This window comes from Suillus subalutaceus (genome assembly GCF_016647625.1).
Source record: "Suillus subalutaceus strain FC151 chromosome Unknown DFJ58scaffold_55, whole genome shotgun sequence".
NCBI classification, from domain to species: domain Eukaryota; kingdom Fungi; phylum Basidiomycota; class Agaricomycetes; order Boletales; family Suillaceae; genus Suillus; species Suillus subalutaceus.
Genome location: NW_024540304.1, coordinates 206,439 through 228,144, shown reverse-complemented (window position 1 = coordinate 228,144; position 21,706 = coordinate 206,439). Strand labels below are relative to the sequence as shown.

The following is a 21,706-nucleotide window of genomic DNA, read 5'->3' as shown; positions in this document are numbered from 1 at the left end:
TGTCCAGTTCCCACGGCTGCTACTTATTCATTGTTACACGTTGACAACTTTGGTCCAACCCGGACTCTTAACTAACGCTTCACTTTCATTATGCTCTGGCCCCTGCTCGCTCTTTCACTCTTGCCCTTGTCATTAGCGGCCAAGAAACCAGCGCACGAGCAGTTGGTTGACCTCGCAGCAGCCGGAAATGGCCTCATACAGCTCAACGAACAGACTTATGATTTACTTGCCTCCCCAAAGCGCAACTGGTCGGCTGCCGTGCACTTTACTGCGCTCAATCCCCAGCGGCGCTGTGCTCCTTGCAAGTCAGTGACAAGATTCTAAACGCGCATTGGAAGCTAATTACGATCTTTACAGAGAATTTGACCCATCATTCACTGCCGTAGCCAAAGCATGGGCGAACGCTCCGAAAGAACATCGGGACAAGCACTTCTTTGCTACTCTTGACTTTGATGATGGGCACGCTGTCTTCCAAAAGGTGATTGCACCACCAAACACTATGAGGCTACATTCGAGAATTAACGCACTCATTAGCTTGGCATGGCTTCCGCGCCAGGTGTTCACGTGTATCCCCCGACCGAAGGACCAAATGCGTCTGCGAAAAAAGCCCCCTTTAAATACGATTTCCAAAAGTAGGATTTTCACAAAACCCTTGATTTACAACCCTTAGTATACTCTACAGTGGTTACGAAGCTGGACCCCTCGCTGAGCAACTTTCTGTTCACACCCCAATCCCTATCCCATACAAGGCTCCCTTTGACTGGGCGCGGGCAGGCAGCATCGCTTCACTCATTCCAATCATTACCCTTGTCTTCCGCTTTATCAAACCAGCACTACAAAACCGCTGGGTCTGGGCTGCCGGCACGATCGCTACCTCTCTAGTCATGACCTCTGGCTACATGTTCACTCGCATCAGAGGTGCACCCTATACTGGCCCTAATGGCGCTTGGATCGCTCAAGGCTACCAAAACCAGTATGGACAAGAAGTTCAAGTCATCGCCATGGTTTGTACGTCGTCTCGCACCTTACACATCAGGCTGGTACTGATTATTCATAGATGGAATCTTGGCTGGATCTTTCTTGATGTTGATTATCGTCACACCGCGCCAATTGTCGCCTACCCGTCAAAGAACCCAGGCATACCTCTGGACTGCAGTAAACTTCCTCGTGTTCAGCATTTTAGTATCGCTGTTCCGCGTCAAAAACGCAGGTTGGTCTATGTCACTGGCAAGCGTCCACCCACAGCGCTGACATTTCTGTTAGGCTATCCATTCAAGCTCCTTCTATAAAATTATGTAGTTCATTTTGCAATGGCAGCCACATGCACTTGAATTATAAAAAGCAAATAAAAATGTACATGCATGAGAAGAAATGAGGTAACGAACGATGAAAGCCAAAAGATATCCAGAATAAATTGATGTAATGATCTCTATAATAAGATCCGTATGAGTGATCTACGAGCCATTCTCTTGCTGTTGGAAAACGTCAACGTAGCGGTTTCGCACATTGCGTTTGGCAGCTTGCGAGCGTGGGCGACTAGGTGGTGGAAGTGGTGTCGTGGGAGTCGATGGTGCTGGTGTATTGGGGAGAGATGTTGCTGCGGCGGGAGCAAGATTCGATCGCACCCGCATGGGCGGCTTAGCAGTGGGAGATGTGCTCAAATCAATAGCCGAAGCAGATCGGGCTGGCTGAGGTGCTGGACTTGCACCGTTGGCATGAGGAAGTGGAGCACTTGCCCGCGCTGGTGAGGCTGTCTGTGCTCTTGAAGGAGGTGGTGGTGGTGCAGCAGGCTGTGTGGTTTCAGCGCCAGCCTGACAAGTCTTTGAGTAACATTACACATCTTCATAGCACTGGTCGCATACCTTCTTGTTTACCCAACGCTTAAGGTCTTTGTCGTAATAGAAAGCCGATTCTTGCCCAAGGCTGGCCTTGATAGGACCAGGGGCTGTTTCAGAACGCTTCCAGAATCGACCCAACCAAGAGCTTGGTGCCGCCGGAGCTGTCGCTGGCGGATTGGTGTCTAGCAACAATAGTTATCGACAATGTTGTGACGAACGAAGACGTAACCATAACTAACCTTTACTTTCCTCCGTTTTCTTGACATCCTCTACAGGCGTGACAGATTTTTCACTGCTCCCGGATTCAGCTGCTTCCTGACGACGTTCACGTCTGTTTGCGTTATTGCCAAAGCCTAAATCCTCGTCCTCGTCCTCATACCCTAAGCTTGGTTGCGGCTGGCGATTCGACATGGATGTGCTGGGAGTCGCAGCTAACGCGGGGTCGTCCATCAAGGAGATGAAGCCATCAGACGAAGCCCGGAAATGATCGACTGAGTGAAAAGTGGCCGTGGTCGGTGTAGGGGCCAGAATCCGAATTGTTGAGTGAAGACCACCATCCTGTCTCCTGCTGCTGTTGCTCGGAGCCCTCCTCGGCAGTCATCTCTAACGAGGGCTTTCGTGACAGCGGCTCGCCATAGGCAGGGGCATAGCCATTTGTCGTTGGATGCCCATTCATACCTGAGCCATGTGCAGAGTAAGGGTATGCTGATCGTGGTGGGTGCAAAGGCGCAGTCAAGGGAGGAGCTGGCGACGGCTTCCTTGTGTAATAGTCCATGGCAGATGAGGCACGATCAACAGGCACGTGAGAATGAGAAGTGGAAACTGCCATCGCGGAACCGGTTCTGCGGGGAGGCGGTATACCTGACATCGAATACTGGTTCACCACCCCCGGGGGAGGCGACGGACTTGCGGAGGTCGTCGCTGATGAAATCTCGCTAAAGTGAGAGAAAGGTCCTAGGGATGAGACCTGACTCTTCGACGGTACTGGCGGAGGCGGAGGTTCGTCCCCTTCTCCGGCAATGAACTTTGTCAAGCGTCCCTCAAGCCAACTACCGATACTGTCAAGACTAGGTTTGTTAACCTTTCCGCCTATCCAAGATCCGCTCTTTGCCATTTGTGGAGTACCGATCAAGCGATCCGCTAACCCTTTCAACTGTTCGATAAGGACGGAATTGAGATAGTGTGATGGATGTGTCATTGCAGCGGTAATTGCCTCGCAGTATCTGTGGTTTAATTAAGAAGATGCAGAATCGCACTAGAAGATCCGACCCACCTGCTAGCTGCCCGTATCTCGCCAATCTCCGCGAGATACGAGGCCCTGATAAGCTTGTATGCCTGTAAATGCGGCAGACCGTGGAATGGTTCTTGTCCCTTCGTAACGCTCTTCAGCGAGAAGGCGAACTCAGCAATTTCGGACAGAATGATGGGGTCAGTGTCTTTATAGAATGACGGCCACGCGTGTGGATTCCGCGAGCCAATAAGAACAATTCGACCCGATGGACTCCCAATGCCCCCTATTGGAGAAGTCTGAGGAGAGAGCAAGTAACTGACAAATGATCTTAGCGCAGGAAGACAGGTGCAAGAATTATGCGATTACCATACATGCGCAGCTTCGACCTGTTGATGAGATACAAGGTAGTCACCCAGTGCTGTCAGGGTTGCTGACCACTCAGGGGACAGAGGACTGGAGATCATTGATGCCACAAGCTCTGGCCACTTCGACAAAGCATTGGCAGGGATTTGTGCTGCCATCGCTGGTGAAGGAAAACTAGGCGACATTGGCGTGGTATGCACAACAGCTGGTGTAGGGACTTGCAATGTAGCCGTCGTTCTCGCGAGTAGACTGGTGGGAATCAGTTCCTGGACTGTTTATCAAGTAGCTTTATATCAAAAGATTCAGCTTGGAAAATGATCACTAACCAGCAGTTGGTCCCTGACCAGAGAATAGACTGTAGACTACACGAAGCCATTCCCTTCCGTTACTGGGAGGAGGAACTGGTTCCTTTCCTCGTCCAACAAAGGCCGTCCGCTGTGCATCATGAACGCCTAACTCTCCCTTGAGGAACTCGTTGACGACGTCCTTCCAAGCCTCCTTGTCAATGCTACTTGCAATGACCATCGCGTGTGCCCACAGTTTCTCATCCAGCGCATAGTGATAAGCTTGTCTCCTTTCACCTCTCACAAGGAATTCCTGTATCTTGTCTAACGCGGATGGAAGGACCATAGAAACTGAGATGGGTGTCTCGCTCGCACCAGGGTAACCACCGTTGGAGCCAGGAATCGTACTAGGGGCGTTAGGCATATAGGATGTAAAACCTGGTGTCGACATCTCACCACCCTCGGATGTGGCAATGCGGGGAAGCAGGGCCGTTCTTACAGCTGAGTCGATGTGAGTACTGGAATGAAATATTAGTTAAGGATGCCTATCCATGGTCTGGCAACAGACCTTCCCGACAGTGCACCATCGTTCTCAACCATGATCTTGAGCAGCTTGACTAGAACCAACTTTCCCTCAGTACGCTGCTTCTCGGTTCCGTCTGACATATACGTTGTCCCACGTGAAATTTCTTCAATCCGATCCTCCAGATACTTGACGACGCGTGCCTTCTTCGTTTTCACTTGAGATGACGCCCCAGTGCGCACGATACTAACAGGTGTACCAGGGTCAGAAAACAAAGGACCAGGATAAGTAGCAGCAGAAGGTTCAAGCGCGAATTCAGGGAGAAGTTTGTGCAACACGCGTACACGCACATCTGTCGAATGACGAGACGACAATGCAACATCATATCCAGTGATAAGGTCAGAGGAGCTGTGGAAACACGTAATCATCTTGCCACCACAACCAAAACTGATCACTGGAGCTCGCGTAGATGTCCGACCCAAAGGATCGTTTGAGCCTAAGAGAGAAGGAGAGGGTGCATATGGAGGGCGAACCGCAGCTGAAATGAGAAGCTCCTGACTGTACGCAGACACCGCGCCGTACGAGCTTGGTTCACCTGGACGAGGCTTAGGAACAAACCCGTTAACTTCGCGCTGAGAGGTGATTCCCATAGACATAGAGGCCGTGGAATGCAAGGATCCATTAGAACCTGAACGATCACGATATTCGGACTGAGCCAGAACCACAACATTCTTGGTAACTGCATATGGATCAGGGGCTGGAGAGGCCTGACGCGAGTGGTGGAAGACGGGGGATGAAGTCCTCTCATACGTGGTATGCAATCTGGGCTCGTGATTGTTCACCGCAGTTGGAGCTGTCGAGTTGTAGGTACTCTTAATAGATCCTGCATGGCTTGCGAACGAGCGAACAGAACTAGGAGATGTCGCTCTGTTGGGCGCGGCGTATTGTGATGGCTCATATGCAGAAGCCGGATGGGGAGGACCAGGGTAACCATCCTGTTCACTGGAATTGAAAGCGTTGCGTAAAGGAGAGGAAACCCTGTTTACCGGACTACGCAGGGATGACGCATTTGAACCGTTAGATCCATCTCTGGAATGAGAAGGGGACCGCCGTAGCACTGAGCCTCGTATCAACATCGTGTCTTGATGTTGATGCGCCTTGCTTCTAGGTGGGGAAGAGGGTGGGCTGCTATGCGGCTTCATGGAACCATTCAAACCTCCGTGCTCTGCAGGAAGTGAAGGCGTATAGGGATCTCGAACGGCATGGAAAGAAGATGATATCATCTCGATAGCCTCAGTCTGCAAACTTTCCGGATCGTCCCAGGGCATATCATCAGACGTGTAAGCACGACTCTCTGAGTGCAGGTCATGACTTGGCAGCGGATATGTCTCAGCGGGAGGAGATGCAACTGGCATACATTCCGTAAATGAGCTGGATGAACCTTGTTTAGGAGTAGGTGCTTCATCAAGTAATTCCTGCGTATAAGAATTTTGTGGAAGTGGAGGGGAATTCGTGTGTGGAGGGGAGGCCAATGGGGATGTGCGAGTGTCCGTGTGTGATATCCCACGTTGCGCGTAATGATCGCCAGCAGGCGGTTGAGGGAGCTGTTGTGGAAACTTGGGTGGCGAGGTAACACCCAAGGCGCCTGTAGGCTGACGTGTCACTTGCGCTCGCGGAGGTGCATGGGAAATTGGAGGTTGTGTCACGTTACCGGAGGGGCTGCCGTACCGAGTACTATCAGGGGGAGGAGGGAGAGTAGCGGGTACAGCGGGTACAGGGGGGACTTGCGAGGGCTGGCCATATGATCCATACTGTCCCAAGGCTGGTGCGCGTGCGCTCACAGCACGCTTTGACACCTTCGGAGGAGGAAGAGGGGGGTCATACGCATTCGACTTCTGTGGACGATAAGATGCAGCCGACATCGCAGGAGGAACCTGGGCAGGAGGGGGAGGGATGCTGGGAGAAGCTGGTTTAGGAGGTGCAGCGTACGCAGTCGACGAATAAGGTTGAGAAACCGAACGTGTCATAGGGTTATATGGCTGGTATGCTGTCTGAGAGTTGGCGGGTGCAGCAAGTGGTTGTGATGCGCGAGTGGGTGCGGTGTTAGCGGTGGGCTTGTAATGGTCGTAGCTGCCATGTACCGGCGCATATGATTGGCTTGAATGTTGACTCCCGCCGTATTGTGAGAAATTGGCAGTCGAGTCTGGTGTGTACTGGTGATAAGCACTCGCTGTACCGCTGGCACTATGACTTCCTTGTGCTGTAACAAATTAACACTGCAGACGCAATAAAGTTACACAGCCGACACACCTGGTTGTTGGACATACGAGACCTCTGGTTGAGTCGTGGAATAACCAGGCGCAGGGGACTGCTCTTGAGACTGTTCGTAACCGGTAGCAGAGTATTGCGAGCTGTCAGGAACCTGGTTTACAGGAACACTGGGCATCGTGGTCCACAGCAATTGACCAAGGATCTTGTTCAAAAGGCTGAGTGCCCTGGGGAATTTCTTCAGCGAACAAGTTGGAAGCGTCCTGGCCCATGTCAGATGGATAAGAAGCAGAATCATGTTGTCCATATTCATGTACCGTCAACCCGGCAGGTGGTGTCGTGTCAGTCTCCTCGTTGCCAATAACCGCAAACGGATCCGGCCCAGAATCGCCATCCGAACCAAATAGCGAAGCTGCAGCTTCCACAGTACTCATGTTTGCAACGTTTCTGTCCTGCAGGCGTGTAGAACTCGTGGGCTTGAGAAAAGCAGGATGCTGACGTTTCGCTGAAAGCTTTTGCGCTTGGCGACGTGACGGTAGTACTTGCCTACTTTAGCACGACTAATAATATTTCTGTTTGTCGCCGTTTACTTTCAATCTATCCGCGGGATCATTACTAGTTCGTCCGAGTAACATGCATGCGTTGCAAGACAAAATCCATGACGATTATAACTGGTGTACTCAGTATCTATACGATCGATATGTACCACGGATGGGGAAAATGACGACAGAGATGATAGCGACATGAAAGTTTGAATATCGACAGCGAAGAAGCAGGGAATGCAAATATCGTACTGAATGAATGTAAAGAGTGTGCAATTAATAATGTTGATTGCGTGGATAATCGTGGTGTGAGTGATTGCGGAATGAGGGAAAATTGATGCGAATATACCATAGCATTGCGAGTGGAGCAAAGAGAATATAGGAAGTGAAGCAAGAAGAAAAAAAATGGTCGTAGAGCACGCTATTAGTTGACTGGCTTGTGCAATAGTGAGGGGTAGTCCGCAGGTTTATCCGAGGCCTTTGAGGCATTAATCGTGCGCTCTAGAAGACGTTCAACTATTGGGCGTTGGTCAGATAATATTTCATTTATCTCGGCTGTATTTCATCGACATACTGGAAATAAGATGCTTGCTGTAAGCGCTCGAGTATCTGCGCATGCTGACGAGCTGGGGACGGATCTTAGCAATCAGAATCTCCTTCTGATCGGGTTCTGCCACAGTTAGTGCCCGCTGAAGGACGTAGTCTATATGTGCATTCAGTAATTAGAATTTTAATATACGAACATAGCAACGTACTGGCAAATTGGTCCTTCATCATGGACACAATTGGACTGACACCATCGGTCTTCGGCATGATGATCTCATCAATAAGGATACGACGTTCCTCCATACCGGCGGTAACGAGAGCCTTCTCACAGACATTTGATGCGAACTTGTGGCGAGCCATATTCAACATCTGACCACGAAGTTTGGCAATAACTTGATTCCGATCTTGAGGCTTGCCCTGCTCGAGCACAAATTGAACAACGTAGTTCTTTCGTAACTCATGAGCAACAGGCAAAAATCTAACAATGGTGAGTACATACCCCGAATTGATCCTGCATCAGATTGATCATATACTTATGCAGTTCATCCATGAGAGGACGTGTTGTCTCTTCAGGTAGGTGCTCAAAGCATCGTTGCAATACACGACACCCATATGGATGCGTAGAGAGATCATACACATTACCCCTGAATGAGTTGACGAAGCCCAGTCGCTCGTGCGACACGCGTTCGATCAACTTTTGGATGACCTGCGGATATATTAGCCTAAAGCATTTAAAATGTAAGGAGCGTGCTAACGTGGTTGCCGTTCGCATCCTTTACGCATTTAAGTACATGCGGATCAAGTTCCCTGACGAATGACGCCTGCTGATCTGGAAGAATAAATTCTACCGCCTAGCAAATTTGAATTAGACGCGGCGAGTCTGCGAACGTGTATGCAGACCTTCTGCACGACACGACAGCCATACATCTGTAGTGACAGTGGTAGAATATGACCCTCCATCGCGTTGGCGAGAACAGTCTTTTGAACTTGCGTCCCGTGCTCAAATAGCTTTTGGATGACCTATAGAAACCTTCAGATGTGATAGCAAGCGAAACATCACGCCATAAACATACATAGTTACCAAATACATCCTGAATGAGCTGCAAGGCATTGTCAGGGACGATCTCATCGAAGACACCTTGTTTCTCCTCCGAGGTAGCTGTCTCAAGCTTCTGTTGAATGAAGCGAGATCCGTGTTGATCACCACTAAACTCGACAATATAGCCATAGATATCCTGAGATTCCATTAGTTTGCTGATCGCTATAATGAAATTGAACACACCCTAAGCTCCCACTTGCGCGCTTTGTTCGCTCTGAACTCATCCAACAAAGGACTGCGCAAAGCCGAACCAACGTCATTTGCATCCTGGCGCCGCCCGGGACGTAAGTTTTGGTGATAAAACGGTATTCCGTGAGCGGTATGACCATACATAGCGCCATTAGGAATCATGAAGGGGATCTGGGCACCATAATCAGCAGCATAACCCTGGTGGGGAGTATATGAGATCATGGTGGGGCGCAAAATGTTTTGAAGAGCCACCTGTTGTTGCAGTCCATACTACGGTTGAAGGGTCAGCATCGCCCTGGATACAATCTAACGTAAATAAGAAAAACCAACCTGTTTCTTGTCGGGCATACCACCGGCGGGCGCGGCAGCGCTGAGCTGAGGAGTTGGCATCGGAGAGAGCGGAGGCATGGTTGGATACATTATTGGCTGATGCGCGGGGTAGTAGTATTGCGAGGGCGTTCGCGCGGAGGCTGAATAGTCGTAGTATATACTGGACTGTTGGCCAGTGGGAGCATTATGGTGTAACGGCTGTGGTGATACGCCAGGGTATAGGCTTGCCGCGGGAGTATTATTCATCCCAGCGGATGAAGGGTAGAGTGAAGGGTCCGTCGGGGTACTGTATCCATATCCATAATCCATGTAAGGGTCGCGTGTAGCGGCATTGGTATAATACGACGAATAATCGGCCTGAGGGTAACTACCATACGGGGGACGTCCTTGAACCATCTGCGGGGGTGGTCGCACCTGGGGACCAGCAGGGGAATGAGAAGCAACAGCGTTGGACGGTGAAGAGGCGGATTGGTGGCGGTATTGGCCACTGACGTGATCGTCCTCGACTGCCATCCCTCTCAGACCCATAGACAATTCGTTTTCAACAACTGAAGACACCTGCATGGAGTCAAAGCCACTATTTTGACCACCGAAGGCAGACGATCCATAGCCCGATGCATTTGAAGAAGCCGCATATCTATTGGAGACTCCGGTTTCCTTTCCGAGAGCATTGTCGAACCTCTGAGGAGAGAATTGTCCGGCCTTTGCCGAGGAGCGATCGTCCTTGAGAGATCTATTAGCACGCCCTTGAGATTCATTAGGAACACATACAATTCTTGGGCCTGACAACGCGGCTGCTTGCGCTGCAGTTGCTTGCCTCTGCCGAGCATGATGCAGGGACAAGGGGGAATTAGTGTCCTATTGAATGCTGAATGCCAAACAAATGCTGTGAAAGAATTGACTGACCAACTGCAAGAACTCTTTCTTTTGAGGGCTTCCACTCAGCTCATCCCAGGTTCCACTGGTCGGCCTTGGCGCACTCCAGCTTTCTCCCAGATTTCCTCGGTAACCACTCTCTGCCTGGGAAGGTGAGAGGTCGGTCACACTAGCAGCGGAGGATATCGACGCATTCCTCTTGGACGCTGGTGTCGTTGATCCCCATACCTAGAATGACATCACGTAAGTAAAAGGGACAGCTTCGCAGGTTGTTCCGCCCACCTGCCAACCTGAGTTGAGACCCTTGAGTCCGGAGGCCCCGGCTATCGTGACACCAAACATGTTTGCTGTTGTCGGAGTCAGGTTCCTCTGTGACTGTGCCTTGGTAAGAATCAATCAGGCCAGAAAGCTATGACCATACGTTATTCGGGGAAGCTGAAGGAGAGTGTCCAGACGAGCGCGTCGATGAGCCTGATGGCTTCCGAGAAGTGTCTCCGGGATGAGTTGACATGACAAACTGCAGGAGGAAAAGGATTTGCGTGCTAGGTCCGGTAAGTTAAAGGGATGATTGTAGAAAACCGAGGTGGTAACTCACAGAAGAAGCAAAAAAAGCGGAGAGCAGATTATAGAGTTTTAAGTGGAATTGTGCAAACGAATTAGCTGAAAAAGGTGTGAGTTATGCAATGAAACACGTTTCGACCCAGTTACAAGTGAAAAACCGGAACGGAGAACGGGAAAACGCGCCTGTATGAGTCGCGAGTGCAGAACAGTTGTCGTAAATAGGCCACGATGTGAGGGATTTGAACATGACGCGTGAATCAATGGAGGAGTGCGGATCAATGACTTACCAAAAGATATAGGACAGTAGCAGATATGTTCTCCCCAGGTAAGCTAGTAGATGAAGAGGAAAAGAAGAAGACACGTCCCCCGGTAAAGTCAGGCGCGCGTAAGACGAAAAACCGAACGATCGAGATGCGTTCAGGGATAGTTTATTTCTACCACGACTAATACTGAAGGGGTATTACAGTATTCAGTCCGAGTCGGCTGGTAATTTCTGGTTCCGTTACTTACAACGGGAAAATGGTTCCGCTCGGCAGGCAGCTGCAAGCTACCTGTTTGTCCGAAAATCTAGGGAAAATAAAATATTAACGGGTTCACGACCAATATTCAGAATGGACCCTCATAATGGAACATTTACACACAGCCATCACAGGTCCCCGCTCATTCGCCTATTCCCGATGAAATTTTTTTGAGTAAAATTCAACGGCACCGTCCCAAATTCTGATCCTTCCTGACTTCCTTTTGACAATCATATCCCTACTTCTTGCGAAAGAAGCGCCAGACCGCTTACCCAACCTTCCCGGATGCCATACTCAACTTCAAAATATCCTCTACTACTAGTACAACCATCGATCGGTTCCGTTACAAACGGACCGTGGTAACCGACCAGAACAAGTTGTAGGTGTTCATTAGTGCAAGGGCAGTTCGATTGAATGCATGACACACCACATGATGCGAGTACACGCAGATTCGTATGCACAGCCAGAAAAGTATATAGTCGTACATAGCTTATCTACTAACAACTTTAGGTCAGGCAGAGACAGTCCGTCCAGGCAGAGAATGTATTATTAAGATGATAGATGCAATGTAAAAGAGATACGAAACAGTCGAGGTATCAATCCAAGGCGTCTAACTCCCCCGGGGATTGAAGAACCATGATGCACGCTTTGCTGCAAATGATCCGTTAGTATCTTAACTGAGCAGTGACCTAATTGATGCTAGTACTAACCTCCACTGTCGGCACCGCGAACGCAAGATTAGACGCCAAGTTAGCAATCTGAGACATCCACTACAGTATCAAAACTTACCTTCCGTCTTCGTTCTGGATGCGAGTTAAAGAGTTTCCTGACGGTGCACCGCTTGAAACAGCTGCAGGTGTGGCAACAGGCCCAGGCGTTGCTGTAGAACCCCCGCCACCCCGCAGTGGCTTGGCGATACGCCCAAAGTTTATCGGACTTGAAGTCTTCTGGGCTACATATGCTGGCGTTGAGATGGCATCAACGCAACCATGTCGTTATTCGGCTTACCTCGTGCCTGCTCTAGTCGCTCTTTAACTGATTGGAGCTGTGTTTCAAACTTCTGGTTTTGGATAGCTAACCGACGGTCAGCGTCCTGCAAGAGAGTTTCCAAGTTCTGTATCCGCTCATTTCGCGCGAGTAATTTTCGCTCAGCGATTCCAGCCTCCTTTTTCAACGCCGAGTTCTGGTCGACGAGCTGCGAGAGTAATTGAGCTCGCAAAATATGTACCTCGTGTAAGATCTAGACTCGCCTGTTTCTGAACTAACGTTAATTGCTCCAAGTTCCGCTCCAGGAATGCCATTTTCTTCTGCTGCGCTTTACTATTACTGTTTCGAATGACGTTGTTGTACTGTTCTTTGATCTCATCCAATTGAATTTCAAGCTCGACGACCTAGCACATGCATGATAAGCAGAAAGATAAGAAAAGCTTATTATCTCAAACAAACCTTCTCGCAGCGGTTCTGCAGATCCCGTACGAGGGATTTCTTCACCCCATCGAACTCTGCCAACTGCACGTTAATTGCTTTCCGGGTTCGCTCGAGGTCCTGCGCGCTCTCAGCCAGATTCTTCCCTCCCTCGATGCCCGCAGAAGTCACCGCAAACGCACGCTGCACAAAGGATTGCTCAACTCACAGCTAGGATAAGAGTGAGAAACGTCATACCTTGAGCTCTTCATTGACGCTCTTCAGACTGTCAATGGATGCATTAAGAGTGCGAATCTCGTTCGATTTCAACTCCAGTTGCTGCTTGAGATCAGCCACTTCGCTGATGTTTGCGTCGCGTTTAGCCGCGTATTGCATCTCTAGCTTGTTCTGCGCGATAGATTGCATTCAATGGACGCGGTTATTCTCGACGCATGTATAGCTCACCTTGAACTCGGCCATGGACTCCACGATGTCAGCATTGCTTGTCTCCTCATCATGGATGGTTTTCTCTGTTAAGTAATGATCGTAAAGTTTAGATACCCCGAACGTTTCACCACTCACCAAGAAGCTCCTCATAATCAGCTTCCAGTGATAAGAACCGAGCCTCGAGCTCGTCTCTGCGACGAGTAACCATCTCATTCTCTTCTTGGCTTTGCCGGAGGCGATCGACCGTCTCGCGTACAAGTGAATGGCTTTCTGTGAGCTGCCTCCTTGCAGCAACAACATCGTCGACGCTCAATGTTGAGAGAGCGCCTGCAGTGTCAATAGTATCAAGCTTAGCAAGAAGCTGACGAAGTTGCTCGTCTTTCTCGGAGAATGTGCCTTGCTATGAACAAATCAATGAATCAGCGACGTGCACTTTTCAAGTAATGAAAACATACGGCATCGAATTTAGCCATCATCAACGCCATCTTCTCCTGCTTGCGCTTCTCCTTGTCCTCCGCCGATGCGTCTCTCTGAGTCGAGCGCAGATCGGTAATGACCTTCTTGAGCTCCTCCAACTCACTCTTCGCATCTTGATTTTGCTCCTTCAGGATGTCTATGGTTATGATGCCCTCCTTGTTGTCGTAATCCAGACGCTCGACTTGCAGGCGGAGCTCGTTGAGTTGAGTCGACATCGATTTATTCTCCTTCGAAGCTGCCGCCTCCTGCTCCTTGAGGTATGCCAACTCTTCGCGAAGTTCCTTGGTGAGCTTCTCTGCGGCATTGAGCAGGCTCTCCCTCTCTGCAAGTTGATCGCTAAGCTCGTTCTCTCTCCTGAGGAATTCTTCTCGCTCATCCTTGTCCAAGCCTACGGCCGTCGGTGTCTGCGGTCGACTATCGATGATCATCTCTGATCGGAGACCCTCCAATACAGGATTCACTGGAGTCATGCTTCTTGTGGTAGAAAGCGCAGGGGATGAAGTCGCTTTCTTTGTAGCAGTAGCGCCAGTAGTCGGCTTGTCAGCGGAAGTCCATTCGCTTGGTTCGACATGGCCACCAGCACGCCAGATAGCAAGCTCGGCTTCTAATGACTGGATATATGACAGATGTCTAGTGTTCGCAAGCTGAGCTTTTGATAGAAGACCCTTGAGCTCCAACGGAGAGAGCTCCGCATTGACGCGAGCAGTGTTCTTGATTGACTTGGCTCGGATACCAAAACGGAGGGTTGAAAGCGTTTCAGACTCGTTGTATTGTGAAGGCGAGCAGTTGATGATCAACGTCGTGCGCGAGTTACCACCGAGAGACTCTTGCAGTATACGGGTGAGTTTCGAATCACGATACGGAATATGTTTGACCTAGGAGGCAAATCAATCATCGTACAAAAAGGGGGAAGAAGTATCCTCTTGCACGCGCCCTTACGTACCTTCGAGTCCGTCAGAGCATTTATGACCATGCCGAGAGCAGAAAGTGACTTGTTGATCTTCTTTGCTTCTTCCAGAGTTTGTCCCGAAGCACCTGTCTTTCCCACTTTCTCGGATCCGGCAAGGTCCACAAGGTACAGGTTGCCACTCTTCTGAGCCCCAGTTTCGGTATTGCGTTGCTGGATCGTGATGAGAAAAATGGAATGCGACCGCGAAGATTCAGCGTTCATGTCTGCCGTTACGAGTGACTTAGAAGTTAACGCCACGACGTGGGGAGACACTTACTGGTCGAAGTGACAACTCTCGCGGCCCCTCCCTGTCTCATTATCTCGTAGACCTCACGAGCACTGCTAACGTAGTAATCCGAAAGATTCTTTACATACACGCCTCTTGATTTTTCCTCGTGTACCTGGAGGTTGTCATTTTGGGCTGAAGTGGATTTCATCAGTGGATTCACAGGGAAGAGTTCGAGATCTTACGGGCAAGGAGGTCGCGTATACGTTCAAGGTAGATCTCCAAGTAGGATACCTTGACGACATATTCAAGGTGAGAGTCCGATTCCACGATTGATTTAAAAATCTGTTCCGTGATGCGGGGTATAATTCCCTTCAGATCCGAAGAGTCAATGTCCGCGCCCTAGGTAACAAAAATCAGGAGTGAAATTTAAAATGATATGAATTGAATGCACCATCATGGTGAATGTCTTTCCACTACCAGTCTGGCCATACGCAAAGACCGTGCCATTGTAGCCATCCAGGACATCTGATTACCGTATTAGCAATACCATCCTTCCGCGAAATGATTTAACAGTGCATGAAAGGCACTCGATATCACAAGACGGGGTGCCCTCTCTCACCTTTCACAATGCTGCATTAGGAGGTAATCAGATGAGGTACACGACAAAGACGCGTGGTTCTCGGAGCCACTCACTCTTTAACACCGTAATCGAATACTTCGTGTTGTTTCGTGCCCATCGGAAAAACTCTGTCGAATGTGAATCCATCCTTCTCTGGCCCAGAAACGGCCTGCGAGTTCTTCATTTGCACGGTCTGAAGATTCTCATCAAAGGCGACTACGATATCGCCGCCCTCTCTGAGTTCGAGAGCATTTGGGGGCCGAAACCTATTCAATCGCGTCAGTAGGCGATTAGAGACACTTCGTGCATCTTGATTGAATCCCGAAGCTAGGTTAAGACGCACCGACAAACAACCTTGATATTGGTCGAGGACGCCATGATGGTGCGTCTAGGAAAGAAAGAAAGAAAATCTAAGGTACTTGTGTGGCCAGTAGTTGCGCTATCGACGAATGGTTCGAAGTCTAAGAAATGATTTTGGACACGGGCCCGGGTCTAGTAGTACCTAACTCAAGGTCGTGAAGGCTAAATGAGAGAAACTGGCCAAGTAAAGCACGTGTTCCGTTTCAGGTCAAATATTCGATCACCGTGACTGTCTGCTGCAGTCTACTAATCGGTAGGCTTGTAAGCTCAAATTCCTCCCCTTACAACCCCTCGCATGCTAACAAGGGCAGTAATATACGATGCGGATATTACCCGCTCAGGATCTACCCAGCTGGAGTCATCTTCAAATAATCCCCAAATGATTTCAGGTGCGTCACACAATTGGATTAAGGCCGGATGCATCGGCGAAATTCTAAGTTGATAGGCAATTGCTGTTGTACAGTGTCAGGAAAAGATAAGATAGTTACAAGTCCCAGATCAATCGTCATCACTCCCGACAGAAGGTGGTGCGGGAGCTGGTCTGCTTGATGATGCAGCCGGCCTGCGAGTGCCGTGATCTTCTTTCTGTGCCGCATCAGCAGCATCTAGCCATTCTGAATATATATCCACGGGCTCGGTCAAGTCTGTTGAGGAACGGGATCATAATCAGGAGGTGGAAACTGGCGCAATCTGACTGGTACGCACGGTTAACTTTGCTCTGATAACGCTGGTCGCATACTCTGCACACCAGCTGAGCGATGCCCTCTTTTCTGTCGACTCTTACTGTCACGGACTTGTCATGATGACAAAACAAGCAAGTGAAGGCGGTATCTATTGGACAATTCAGCTATAACAAACAGATCAAAAGGCATCTAACGCACCTAATGGTTCTCTCCTCCTTGCCGCTGTGGCCGCAGCTGGTTTTCTAGAGGATTTCTTGCGTTTTCCCATGGCTGCTCAAGTGTAAGATAAACTTTGTGAAAATTCAGACAGTGGAATAGAATTGTGGTCACTTCCCACGAATACACGTGACACAGTCGCGTTGTTGATTCTTCAAGTGGACGCGTTTTGGGCTTGATCACTTAACACCATCGTCCTTAGTCTTCCCGCTGCTGTCGACAACATCCTCGATGGCTACGAGAAGACCGCCCATTTCCCGCCCAAGGGCACCTACAATTAATACAAAACCCCAATCTTCCATGTCAAAGTCCAGATCTGCCTTGTCTACAATCACGTCACCGACAGAAGAACGCCCAGAGCATACATTCGCAATCTCATCAACCTTGAAGGGCTCTAAGTCCAATGGCCAGGACGACTCGGAGACTCACATCCACGTTGCCATTCGCTGCCGTAGACGTTCTGATCGCGAAATCCAGGAGAACTCCCCCATCATCGTCAGTTCCAACGGGGCAAAGAGTCAGGAAGTCACCATCGAGACGTCCACGCCTGTCTCTAGCCTAGGCGTTATTACTTTGCCGCCTACAAGAACATATCCATTCGATCTCGTCTTTGGCCCAGAAGCGGACCAAGCTATGATTTACCATGAAGTTGTTAATCCCCATGTTAGACGAAGTCCTCATGGGCTACAACTGTACTCTGTTTGCATATGGACAAACCGGAACTGGAAAAACGTACGTCCCCTTCTAATTACTTATGTTATCACTGTTGACGAGTTTACAGTTACACTATGCAAGGCGACCTGACGCCCACGCCGATGGGAAACCCATCTTCCCAAGCAGGCATGATACCGAGGGTCCTTTTCCGATTGTTCCACCAACTCGAGACATCTGCTACTGATTACAGTGTTAAAATATCATTCGTCGAGCTCTACAACGAGGAACTTCGAGACTTGCTCGCCAGCGAACTGTCCGCTCCTGCAGGATCCACGCAGCCTATGGGAAAAGGTGGCCCCGCAGACAACCAAGCTGGCCTCAAGATCTTTGACGACACTAGCAAGAAAGGTGTTTTTATTACAGGGTCTCGAAGAGATACCTGTCAAAGACGCTGCAGATGCACTTGCCCTCCTCACAAAAGGTAGCCATCGTCGGCAGATTGCAGCCACTAAATTCAACGACCACTCCAGTCGTTCGCACTCCGTATTCGCTATCACTATTCATATTAAGGAGACGTCTTCCATGGGAGATGACCTCCTAAAGGTTGGGAAGTTCAACCTCGTTGACCTTGCAGGCTCAGAGAACATCGGACGCTCTGGAGCAGAGAACAAGAGGGCCCGAGAAGCGGGTATGATTAACCAAAGCTTGCTGACTTTGGGTCGTGTTATAAACGCCCTCGTCGAGCGTTCGACACATGTCCCTTATCGGTAAGTGTATTCGATTCGCAAGTTATGGAGTCATATTAATCCGTTTAAATCGCAGGGAATCCAAACTCACCCGCCTCTTGCAAGACTCGCTTGGTGGCCGTACAAAGACGTACATCATCGCCACTATCTCCCCTGCACGTTCCAACATGGAAGAGACCCTCTCTACCCTCGACTACGCCATCCGCGCGAAGTCCATCCGCAACAAGCCGGAGATCAACCAGCGGATGACAAGAAACTCCTTGCTCAAAGAATATGTGGCCGAGATCGAGCGTCTTAAGGCCGACGTCCTGGCCGCACGCGAGAAGAACGGCATCTTTTTCTCTGAAGAGACCTGGAACCAGCTCACGACGGAACAGGAGCTGAGGCAGACGGAGATGGAAGAGGCTAAGAAGCAAGTGGAGATTGGAGAGAGCCAGTTAAGGAGTGTCAGGGAAGAGTTTGAGCAAAGCATCGCTTTGTTGATGAAGACGGATGGGGAGTTAAAACAGGTGAAGGGACAACTGAAAGAAGTCGAAGGAGAGCTGGAAGTCAAGGAGGGCCAACTGAGGGTGGCGAAAGGAGCTCTCGAGGAGGAGATTGTCGTGCGCCAGGCGTACCAAGTCACTGAAGAAAAGCTGGATGGGGTGGCCTTAGGACTGAAACAAGTTGCCGCTGAAAGCATTGACGACATTAGCGCGCTTTTTGAGAAACTTCGTATGTGTTGCTTCATCTTTCCCTGTTGGTTCTTCAAACTAATGATTATTGCCAGAACGGAAGAACAAGACGTTTACGTCGAACCTCAAAGCTGTATCCTCTCATGGAAGGTCTATCTCCTCCGAAGTGCAATCGCTCTCGACAAAACTTGAGGACTTCATGAAGACCGCAAGCCACAGCACGCAGACACTGCGCGCAGAGGCGAAGCAGTTCCAAACGAAGGAATTCGAGATCCTTACAAGTCACTCCGAGCGTATTGACCAGCAACTCCAGCGCATTCAAGACTCCCTTCGGATCATCAACGCGAAGGATGATGTATCTGCAGAGGCTATTGCAACTATGCAGAACGCAGTTAAGGAATCACAAGAGACCATGAAGAGTTCATTTAGTGCCTGGTCCGATAGCTTACGAACTACATCCCAAATGATGTACAACGAGGTGTATATTGCGAATCAGAGTAACTTCGCATCGGTAATTATTGTTCTATTCATATTTGAATCATCCAACTGACATGACGCAGTTAGAGAATGCTTTGAAGGCTATGGGGACGCTTGTCGACTCCGCCGTCAATCAAGCGATTGACTTCGCCAAGGCCGATGGAGAGTTATTTTTGCAGTCAAAGTCCCTTGTGGATGACATGTCAAGGGTGAAGAACACTCATCTCCAGGCGCAAAATGCGCTTTTCGTTCAATTAGTGGAGGCAGAGAAGGTGAAGTCTGCGAAGGCTAATGATGTGCTCGTGCAACGCATATCAAGCCTACTCGGGGAATTCGTAGCTTCCCGTGATCGCGACCTGCGAGAAGCATTTGGTACCGTCGTCGACGCTAACGCCACACATGAAGAGGAATTCAGCGAGTTTGGCCAGCGTCACGAACAATTGATGAACGAGGCCGTTGTACGCGGCTCGGAAGCCATAACCTCGTTTGAGCGGAGAGGTACAGAAGGAAAGAGGACACGAGATGGCGCTCTTAAGGTCAGTGATTTTAGCTTGGTGAATTTAGCCCTGCTGATCGCAAGATACTCAGACCGTCGGATCTGTTCAAGTTGCCTTCAAGGACGGTTTATTGGCCACGCAGAACTCAATCACAACAGCCACCACAACTTATACTGGCGAGCTGCAGAGACAAAGCCAGACCCTCCAGACCTCCTTTGGCGCAAGTAAGTGATCCTGTTTATCCGTGCCGCATTTGACTCTCATGTTCCTTGAGGTCTCGATCGCCATGATCGTGCCAAGAGAGCACGCATCGAGACTACCAATGGCTTTGCGACTGACGTACAGACCGAGTTACGGCACCTGCAGCGAGGCATTGCTTCCTAGCTCAAGAAATGTTGAAGGCTTCGGCGGTCGTGTGGCTTCGGAGGCGAGTAGAATCATCATTATCCATGAGGTACCCTTGCTAACTGACACTGATCTCTTTCAGAGCACAATTTTATCAGACACGATTGAAAAGCACGGCAATAATACGACTTCGAGGCTCACCTCACTACACCAGACAGCACGGTCACTGCTTGACCATGGTACCCGTGAGGACATTCCGACTGGAATGACACCGCGAAAACGGGCATGGGAATACGTGGATGAGTGGGAGCTGACGGAGAGTCGAGATACCATCCTTCAACCGCGGAGGCAAGGAGAGCCAGCAAGACACAATTCCGAACCTCCCCCTTCGCAGCACCCCGTAGAAACCCTTCTAGAGCAAATGGAAGTCGACACGCCAGTCAGCGAGTGGTTAGACGAACCACAAGCTCCAGTTCCACCCTCACCTCCTACAGTCTCGCTGTCATCATTAACCTCCTCCACTGCCACCCTCACTGAAATACCGGTCGCGCCTCCTGCAGTTCCCAGAGTCTTAAAGAAACCGGCTACTCTGAAATCCGGACTGCCGACGATGGGAGCATTGGTAGATAGACCGCCAAATACTCTCCGGAATCCGTCCAGAAGAATCAGATAGTATTACGCGTTATATCTTTATTCATTTATTATACTTCAGATGCCCCGGTATGACTCGCATTTCCATGTATCATCGATTGATACGACACCTCACATGCACATTCGTTCATTATACTTCAGATGTTCCAGCAGTCCATTCTATATATCATCAATCATGTCAGGCATTCATTCATTATACTTACTTCAGTAGTCCACGCATTTCTATATATCATCGATTGCAATGCCACGCATTCATTGTAGTTCCAATACTCCGTGCAAGTTCTATATCATTGATCAACAATTGATCAACCTCCTTTCGCTGGTACTGACAAGGTTTTAACCGGCGGCATGCTGGACCGTGATTATGTCAGCATCACTGCGGGTAAGAATCAGTGCTAGTACGCTTGCAAGCTTCCCTCCAACACTCTCATTCTTGTCCTCACATTCACGATGGCAGCGGGGCTCAAAAGTGCGCATAATTACCACTGACAAAACCAGAATGTGGCGGCTAATTATTGTGCAGCTGTAATATTGCTATCATTCGTGCTCGCTGTCGGATTCCTGTTAATCATACTCTCATGTGCACTATGGGCCAATTGGTTGCCATTGTTAGTTGGTGCGTACGGCTTGCACATTTTTTTCTTCGCTGGTATTCTTATCTAAGTGTTCTCAGCGTTGACGTTCGTGCTTGCTCCTCTACCAAATGCCCTCTTTGCCCACTGCGGAGGAGATGAGTTTTCCTCAAGTGACGGCGCCACGGGTGCTGTGGACCTTGGCCGCTTCTTGACTTCAATTGTTGTTGTCACTGGATTTGCGCTCCCCGTCGTACTCACCTCATTCCGAGGTTGTAAAACCGGGCGCTTGTGTAATGTCCATCATCGGCGGAGGGTATGTTCCTTTCAATTGCACCATTCTCAAGGCTCAATGTTTCGGGTGTAGACTGGTGTATGGTACCATATTGGCATATTCAGCAGCGTTCAGACAGGAAGATGAATATGACTGAGCGTTTGTACGTCTACACTTGAATGTTGCAGTATGTGGATATATCTATATCATTAACATCGAATGCCAACGAGGATTCAAGTGGATGTTCTCCGTGCTATGGTAGGG

General features: G+C 49.6%; 8 protein-coding genes across 8 annotated transcripts; 3 read left to right on the top strand and 5 right to left on the bottom strand.

Annotated features, from left to right (window-relative positions):
* Positions 1-15: 15 nt before the first annotated feature.
* On the top strand, positions 16-1,364 carry DFJ58DRAFT_789430 (uncharacterized protein). The gene is made up of 6 exons (XM_041390212.1): positions 16-305; positions 358-478; positions 535-632; positions 683-1,008; positions 1,058-1,210; positions 1,264-1,364. The coding sequence occupies exons 1-6, from the start codon at positions 91-93 to the stop codon at positions 1,287-1,289; spliced, it is 939 nt and encodes a 312-aa protein (XP_041243792.1). The 5' UTR covers positions 16-90; the 3' UTR covers positions 1,290-1,364.
* On the bottom strand, positions 1,365-7,053 carry DFJ58DRAFT_789428 (Sec23-binding domain of Sec16-domain-containing protein). Its single transcript, XM_041390211.1, has 10 exons — positions 6,696-7,053; positions 6,550-6,661; positions 4,285-6,499; positions 3,759-4,234; positions 3,436-3,703; positions 3,112-3,384; positions 2,331-3,061; positions 2,078-2,269; positions 1,863-2,020; positions 1,365-1,811 (listed from the first exon to the last, which is right to left on the bottom strand). The coding sequence occupies exons 1-10, from the start codon at positions 6,939-6,941 to the stop codon at positions 1,455-1,457; spliced, it is 5,028 nt and encodes a 1,675-aa protein (XP_041243791.1). The 5' UTR covers positions 6,942-7,053; the 3' UTR covers positions 1,365-1,454.
* Positions 7,054-7,473: 420 nt separating this feature from the next.
* DFJ58DRAFT_660666 (ARM repeat-containing protein) lies at positions 7,474-9,303 on the bottom strand (the record flags this gene model as incomplete). The annotated part of the gene is made up of 9 exons (XM_041382165.1): positions 7,474-7,565; positions 7,624-7,752; positions 7,805-8,042; positions 8,095-8,301; positions 8,351-8,446; positions 8,496-8,615; positions 8,669-8,830; positions 8,878-9,153; positions 9,214-9,303. The coding sequence occupies 9 exons, from the start codon at positions 9,301-9,303 to the stop codon at positions 7,474-7,476; spliced, it is 1,410 nt and encodes a 469-aa protein (XP_041243790.1).
* A 597-nt stretch (positions 9,304-9,900) lies between these two features.
* On the bottom strand, positions 9,901-10,874 carry DFJ58DRAFT_392171 (uncharacterized protein). Its single transcript, XM_041380171.1, has 5 exons — positions 10,685-10,874; positions 10,511-10,631; positions 10,372-10,464; positions 9,985-10,317; positions 9,901-9,936 (listed from the first exon to the last, which is right to left on the bottom strand). The coding sequence occupies exons 2-4, from the start codon at positions 10,598-10,600 to the stop codon at positions 10,072-10,074; spliced, it is 429 nt and encodes a 142-aa protein (XP_041243789.1). The 5' UTR covers positions 10,601-10,631; positions 10,685-10,874; the 3' UTR covers positions 9,901-9,936; positions 9,985-10,071.
* A 999-nt stretch (positions 10,875-11,873) lies between these two features.
* On the bottom strand, positions 11,874-15,671 carry DFJ58DRAFT_728151 (kinesin heavy chain; the record flags this gene model as incomplete). Its single annotated transcript, XM_041385558.1, has 16 exons — positions 11,874-11,883; positions 11,958-12,120; positions 12,177-12,363; positions 12,431-12,559; positions 12,615-12,776; positions 12,831-12,980; positions 13,038-13,102; positions 13,155-13,419; positions 13,475-14,371; positions 14,440-14,669; positions 14,723-14,866; positions 14,917-15,073; positions 15,126-15,199; positions 15,294-15,304; positions 15,368-15,559; positions 15,637-15,671. 16 exons carry the CDS (start codon positions 15,669-15,671, stop codon positions 11,874-11,876), a joined length of 2,871 nt encoding a protein of 956 aa, XP_041243788.1.
* Positions 15,672-16,045: 374 nt separating this feature from the next.
* On the bottom strand, positions 16,046-16,660 carry DFJ58DRAFT_684327 (transcription elongation factor Elf1 like-domain-containing protein). Its single transcript, XM_041383274.1, has 3 exons — positions 16,535-16,660; positions 16,359-16,484; positions 16,046-16,297 (listed from the first exon to the last, which is right to left on the bottom strand). The coding sequence occupies exons 1-3, from the start codon at positions 16,602-16,604 to the stop codon at positions 16,152-16,154; spliced, it is 342 nt and encodes a 113-aa protein (XP_041243787.1). The 5' UTR covers positions 16,605-16,660; the 3' UTR covers positions 16,046-16,151.
* On the top strand, positions 16,661-20,861 carry DFJ58DRAFT_789412 (P-loop containing nucleoside triphosphate hydrolase protein). The gene is made up of 11 exons (XM_041390210.1): positions 16,661-17,158; positions 17,202-17,284; positions 17,334-17,614; positions 17,640-17,973; positions 18,029-18,666; positions 18,722-19,137; positions 19,187-19,639; positions 19,692-19,824; positions 19,875-19,950; positions 19,985-20,027; positions 20,088-20,861. Exons 1-11 carry the CDS (start codon positions 16,784-16,786, stop codon positions 20,616-20,618), a joined length of 3,363 nt encoding a protein of 1,120 aa, XP_041243786.1. The 5' UTR covers positions 16,661-16,783; the 3' UTR covers positions 20,619-20,861.
* Positions 20,862-21,046: 185 nt separating this feature from the next.
* On the top strand, positions 21,047-21,599 carry DFJ58DRAFT_716484 (vacuolar protein sorting 55 superfamily protein; the record flags this gene model as incomplete). Its single annotated transcript, XM_041384223.1, is given in 5 exon segments — positions 21,047-21,065; positions 21,120-21,212; positions 21,270-21,421; positions 21,441-21,484; positions 21,536-21,599. 5 exon segments carry the CDS (start codon positions 21,047-21,049, stop codon positions 21,597-21,599), a joined length of 372 nt encoding a protein of 123 aa, XP_041243785.1.
* Positions 21,600-21,706: the final 107 nt, after the last annotated feature.

Excerpts from the sequence above, each read along its gene's own strand:
- DFJ58DRAFT_789430 (XM_041390212.1), top strand. The coding sequence starts at position 91 with ATGCTCTGGCCCCTGCTCGCTCTTTCACTCTTGCCCTTGTCATTAGCG. Across the intron at positions 633-682 it reads TTTAAATACGATTTCCAAAA|TGGTTACGAAGCTGGACCCC; the intron begins GTAGGATTTTCA and ends TATACTCTACAG. Across the intron at positions 1,211-1,263 it reads GTTCCGCGTCAAAAACGCAG|GCTATCCATTCAAGCTCCTT; the intron begins GTTGGTCTATGT and ends CATTTCTGTTAG.
- DFJ58DRAFT_789428 (XM_041390211.1), bottom strand. The coding sequence starts at position 6,941 with ATGAGTACTGTGGAAGCTGCAGCTTCGCTATTTGGTTCGGATGGCGAT. Across the intron at positions 6,500-6,549 it reads CTCGTATGTCCAACAACCAG|CACAAGGAAGTCATAGTGCC; the intron begins GTGTGTCGGCTG and ends AATTTGTTACAG. Across the intron at positions 3,704-3,758 it reads TGGTCAGGGACCAACTGCTG|TCCAGGAACTGATTCCCACC; the intron begins GTTAGTGATCAT and ends CTTGATAAACAG.
- DFJ58DRAFT_392171 (XM_041380171.1), bottom strand. The coding sequence starts at position 10,600 with ATGTCAACTCATCCCGGAGACACTTCTCGGAAGCCATCAGGCTCATCG. Across the intron at positions 10,465-10,510 it reads CTTCAGCTTCCCCGAATAAC|TCACAGAGGAACCTGACTCC; the intron begins GTATGGTCATAG and ends ACCAAGGCACAG. Across the intron at positions 10,318-10,371 it reads GTCTCAACTCAGGTTGGCAG|GTATGGGGATCAACGACACC; the intron begins GTGGGCGGAACA and ends ATGTCATTCTAG.
- DFJ58DRAFT_684327 (XM_041383274.1), bottom strand. The coding sequence starts at position 16,604 with ATGGGAAAACGCAAGAAATCCTCTAGAAAACCAGCTGCGGCCACAGCG. Across the intron at positions 16,485-16,534 it reads AAGGAGGAGAGAACCATTAG|ATACCGCCTTCACTTGCTTG; the intron begins GTGCGTTAGATG and ends ATTGTCCAATAG. Across the intron at positions 16,298-16,358 it reads TTATCAGAGCAAAGTTAACC|ACTTGACCGAGCCCGTGGAT; the intron begins GTGCGTACCAGT and ends GTTCCTCAACAG.
- DFJ58DRAFT_789412 (XM_041390210.1), top strand. The coding sequence starts at position 16,784 with ATGGCTACGAGAAGACCGCCCATTTCCCGCCCAAGGGCACCTACAATT. Across the intron at positions 18,667-18,721 it reads CGCGCTTTTTGAGAAACTTC|AACGGAAGAACAAGACGTTT; the intron begins GTATGTGTTGCT and ends GATTATTGCCAG. Across the intron at positions 20,028-20,087 it reads GCGGTCGTGTGGCTTCGGAG|AGCACAATTTTATCAGACAC; the intron begins GCGAGTAGAATC and ends GATCTCTTTCAG.